The sequence below is a fragment of the Carassius carassius genome, chromosome 23 (assembly GCF_963082965.1).
Source record: "Carassius carassius chromosome 23, fCarCar2.1, whole genome shotgun sequence".
NCBI classification, from domain to species: Eukaryota; Metazoa; Chordata; class Actinopteri; order Cypriniformes; family Cyprinidae; genus Carassius; species Carassius carassius.
In genome coordinates, this window is record NC_081777.1 from 32,522,341 (window position 1) to 32,526,375 (window position 4,035).

The following is a 4,035-nucleotide window of genomic DNA, read 5'->3' on the forward strand; positions in this document are numbered from 1 at the left end:
TTTCATCTTTGTGCATTTTTTATTAAATTTATACAAGCAGGCTACTTTTTTAAATATTTACAAATTACCGTATTTTTCGGACTATAAGTCGCACCTGAGTATAAGTCGCATCAGTCCAAAAATGTCATGATGAGGGAAAAAACATATAAGTCGCACTGGACTATAAGTCGCATTTATTTAGAACCAAGCACCAAGAGAAAACATTACCGTCTCCAGCCTCTCTTGGTTCACTTTCTTATTTCATTTCTCTTGGGTCATGTCAAATTAATTTTGATAAATGAGTCGCACCTGACTATAAGTCGCAGGACCAGCCAAACTATGAAAAAAAGTGTGACTTATAGTCCGGAAAATACGGTAATAATAAATGAAAACAATTAGGAATTTAATCATCTAAATGTAGCCTCAAACATACAAGCAAATATAAAGTATTAAAGGCGGAAAAAGACAATTAAAAGTGATTAACAAAAAGCACTTTCAGTATCTGAGAGTGTTTTAAGTATCCCAAAGTTTACAGGCAATCAGTAGTTATGGGTTTTTCTTTTATCCTCAGTATTATTGCGGTTTGATTATTACTGATGGCATCATAGACAGTGGCAGCTTTAATGGACTGCATTCACACTAATGCACAGAAAAAAAGAAAACTAAAGTATTCAGAGTTTCAAGTGCATTTAATCGCAACCGCGATCAAGCTTCAGGACAAACACACACACACTTTTTATTAAATTTTTTAAATATTTTTTATAAATGTATGTACATTTATAACACTATACTTTATATTAGATCACACAAAAAAAATGATTTAAGGCCAATGCATGGGTGTTTCTAATGCAGCGTCTATGGGATGGATGGTAAATTTGACCTTATACAGTATTGTAGAATTTATTAATTTTCTTTATGTATTTGTGTCAGGTCTTATGATATGATCTTTGGCCCTGCGAATCTCGGAGACGATGCCATTCGAAACTTCCGTACCAAACATCACTGCAACTCCTGCTGCAGAAAACTCAAACTTCCCGGTGAGTTTAGCCCTCGCTGAACAGAACGATGCTGATCAGAATCTGTGTGAGGATGGCAAAAACAAGCCACGTCTGTCTGTCTGTCCGTCTGTCTCCGTCTGTCCGTCTGTCTCCGTCTGTCCGTCTGTCTCCGTCTGTCTGTCTCTGTCTATCTATCTGTCTGTCAGTCTGTCTCTGTCTGTCCGTCTGTCTCTGTCTGTCTCCGTCTGTCTCTGTCTGTCTGTCCGTCTATCTCTGTCTGTCTGTCCGTCTCTGTCTGTCCATCTCTGTCTGTCTGTCCGTCTGTGTCTGTCTGTCTGTCCGTCTGTGTCTGTCCTTCTGTGTCTGTCTGTCCGTCTGTGTCTGTCCGTCTGTCTCTGTCTGTCTGTCTGTGTCTGTCCGTCTGTGTCTGTCTGTCTGTCCGTCTGTGTCTGTCCTTCTGTGTCTGTCTGTCTCTGTCTGTCTGTCCGTCTGTCTCTGTCTGTCCGTCTGTGTCTGTCCGTCTGTCTGTCTGTCTGTCCGTCTGTCTGTCTGTCTGTCTGTCTATCTGTGTGTCTGTCTGTCTGTCTCTGTCTGTCCGTCTGTGTCTGTCTGTCTGTCCGTCTGTCTGTCTGTCTGTCTGTCTGTCTGTCTATCTGTGTGTCTGTCTGTCTGTCTCTGTCTGTCCGTCTGTGTCTGTCTGTCTGTCCGTCTGTCTCTGTCTGTCCGTCTGTGTCTGTCTGTCTGTCTGTCCGTCTGTCTGTCTGTCTGTCTGTCTATCTGTGTGTCTGTCTGTCTGTCTCTGTCTGTCCGTCTGTGTCTGTCTGTCTGTCCGTCTGTCTCTGTCTGTCCGTCTGTGTCTGTCTGTCTGTCTGTCCGTCTGTCTCTGTCTGTCCGTCTGTGTCTGTCTGTCCGTCTGTCTGTGTCTGTCTGTCTGTCTGTCTGTCTGTCTGTCTGTCTGTATCTATCTCCCTATCTGTCTGTCTGTCTGTCCTAGCAACATGCTAATCATGTTAGAAACATACTGAAAACATGCTAATCATGCTAGCGACATGTTAGCAACCTGCTAGTAACATGTTAATAATGCTATAAACATGCTAATAACTTGTTAATCATGCTATAAACAGGCTAGTCACTTGCTAATCATGCTGCTAACATGAGTCACTTGTTAATTATGCTAGCAACATGCTAATATTGTTAGAAACATTGTAACAACATGGTAGTTACAATGGTATTTTTTTAAGCCTACCCTAAAATTTGTAAGGACAAACCTTACTTTGTATTATCGTTGCATTGAAATGTAGAGAATACAAATAATTTGTATCTTTTCATAGGCTATAGGTATATACAATTCAGCATTTACCTCGTTTTATTTTTAAAGCGTGTTTGTGTTATGATTGATTTGTAAGTGAATTATCTAGTGTGTATCTGGCCGTTTCTAATGAGTTTTGTGTGTGTGGTCAGATTTGAAGCGTAACGACTATACTCCTGATAAACTGACACTGCAGCACGACTCCTGCGAGGGACCGTCCCACTCTCCGCCTGCAGGGGGCGCTGCTAAAGAACAGCGGCCCTCAATGCGCTTAATGCTGTGAGCCGCACACACACTCTTCACTGAAAACACTTCGAAAGACAGAGACAAAGACACGGGGTGTGTGTGTGGAGGAGACGTTTTTACGAACGCATCGCCTCTGAACAGATGCAATCTAGAGATGTTTTAATAAGTCACATTTTATCCTGTACAATTATAACAGGGAGTATGAGCTTTTAAAAGTATTTTTTAAAATTATGTCTGTATGAAACTATAAAGTGGTTAATAACTGGTACAATATCACTGTATAGAGTTAAATATTTATTCTAAACTACAAGAAGTTGTCTTGTATAAAATAAAAGCAATTTTATATGTGCTGTCTGTCACTTTTTGGAAAGAACACTTGCTCGTTATACTATGATCAGATTTTGTACAGAGCTCTATGCCAAGAGAATGTTTTTATTTACAGAGCTGTATGAATGCATCATGGTTCAGACTTCACATGTGTTTTGAATCTCTGATTTCACTGAAACCAGTCCATGCAATCAATACTCATCTTTATAATGTTACAGAGGTACTGTCGTCAGAGCATCATGTGAGAGGGTTAATAGTGTATCTCATAGATACATTTATCTGGATGCTACCAGCTGAAACAAGAATATTTGATGCTGGGGATACTATATTAATGGATCTGTACACATTTTATACTGTATATTTAATAAAACACTGAATTGTCTGATTTCTCTTACTCTGAAATTCATTTAACTTCAGCTTCTGTTGAGTGTTTGTGATTTATGGTGATGTGTGTTTTTACAGCTTCATCCAGGTTCTTCAGTTTATGGTCTTATTTGCATGGTTTTATATTTTGAGTTTGTTCTTTAAACACTTTGCTAATTCTATTTAATTTTGTTATTTAATGTATTTGTTGTTATACAGCACCTAGGGACAACAGATGCAAATTAGCTGCTAGCTAACTCTGGTGCAATTGTCTAAATTGTGCACTGTCCCTGCCAAATAAACAAAATAAATAAAAAAAAATAGTAAAACGTGTTGTTTTTAAAAGTACTTTAAAAATTAAATTAATACTGTAAATTTGGTTATCTGCCTTTTAAGGATCGAGCTCGAGTCAAATTCTGATTGGCTGTTTGTGTTTTTACCGTTCATTCATACGTTCATGAGGAAAATCGCTGACAAAAAAGCCCCATCGTTTCTGTGTTATAGTTGTGTGGACTTCGTTTTGTTTTTAACAGTTAAAACGATTATTAAAACATAAGTTATCGTTTTATCGTCCTTGGTTTGAGCGGATCTTATTTATACCACGTGTCTTCTGATATATATATATATATATATATATATATATATATATATATATATACACACATACGTCTTTTGTTAATCAAAATTACTCTTTTAAATGTTATAAAATAATTTAATGGCTTAACTGAGAAAAGCACCAAACCGTTTCATTAGCATTTTGAAATAAAGAAGCGCGCAAATACTAGTGTTGTTTGCCTGAGATCTCCATAGCAA

The 4,035-nt window shown here is 38.1% G+C and overlaps 1 protein-coding gene across 2 annotated transcripts in view; it reads left to right on the forward strand.

Annotated features, from left to right (window-relative positions):
- LOC132101802 (transient receptor potential cation channel subfamily M member 7-like) overlaps window positions 1-3,244 on the forward strand; it is a 36,219-nt gene extending 32,975 nt beyond the window's left edge. For both annotated transcript variants that reach the window (XM_059507019.1, XM_059507020.1), the window contains exons 39-40: window positions 910-1,016; window positions 2,439-3,244. In XM_059507019.1, the coding sequence (XP_059363002.1) occupies window positions 910-1,016; window positions 2,439-2,569 (238 nt within the window). In that variant the 3' untranslated portion in view covers window positions 2,570-3,244. The remainder of the gene's footprint in view (window positions 1-909; window positions 1,017-2,438) is intronic.
- Window positions 3,245-4,035: the final 791 nt, after the last annotated feature.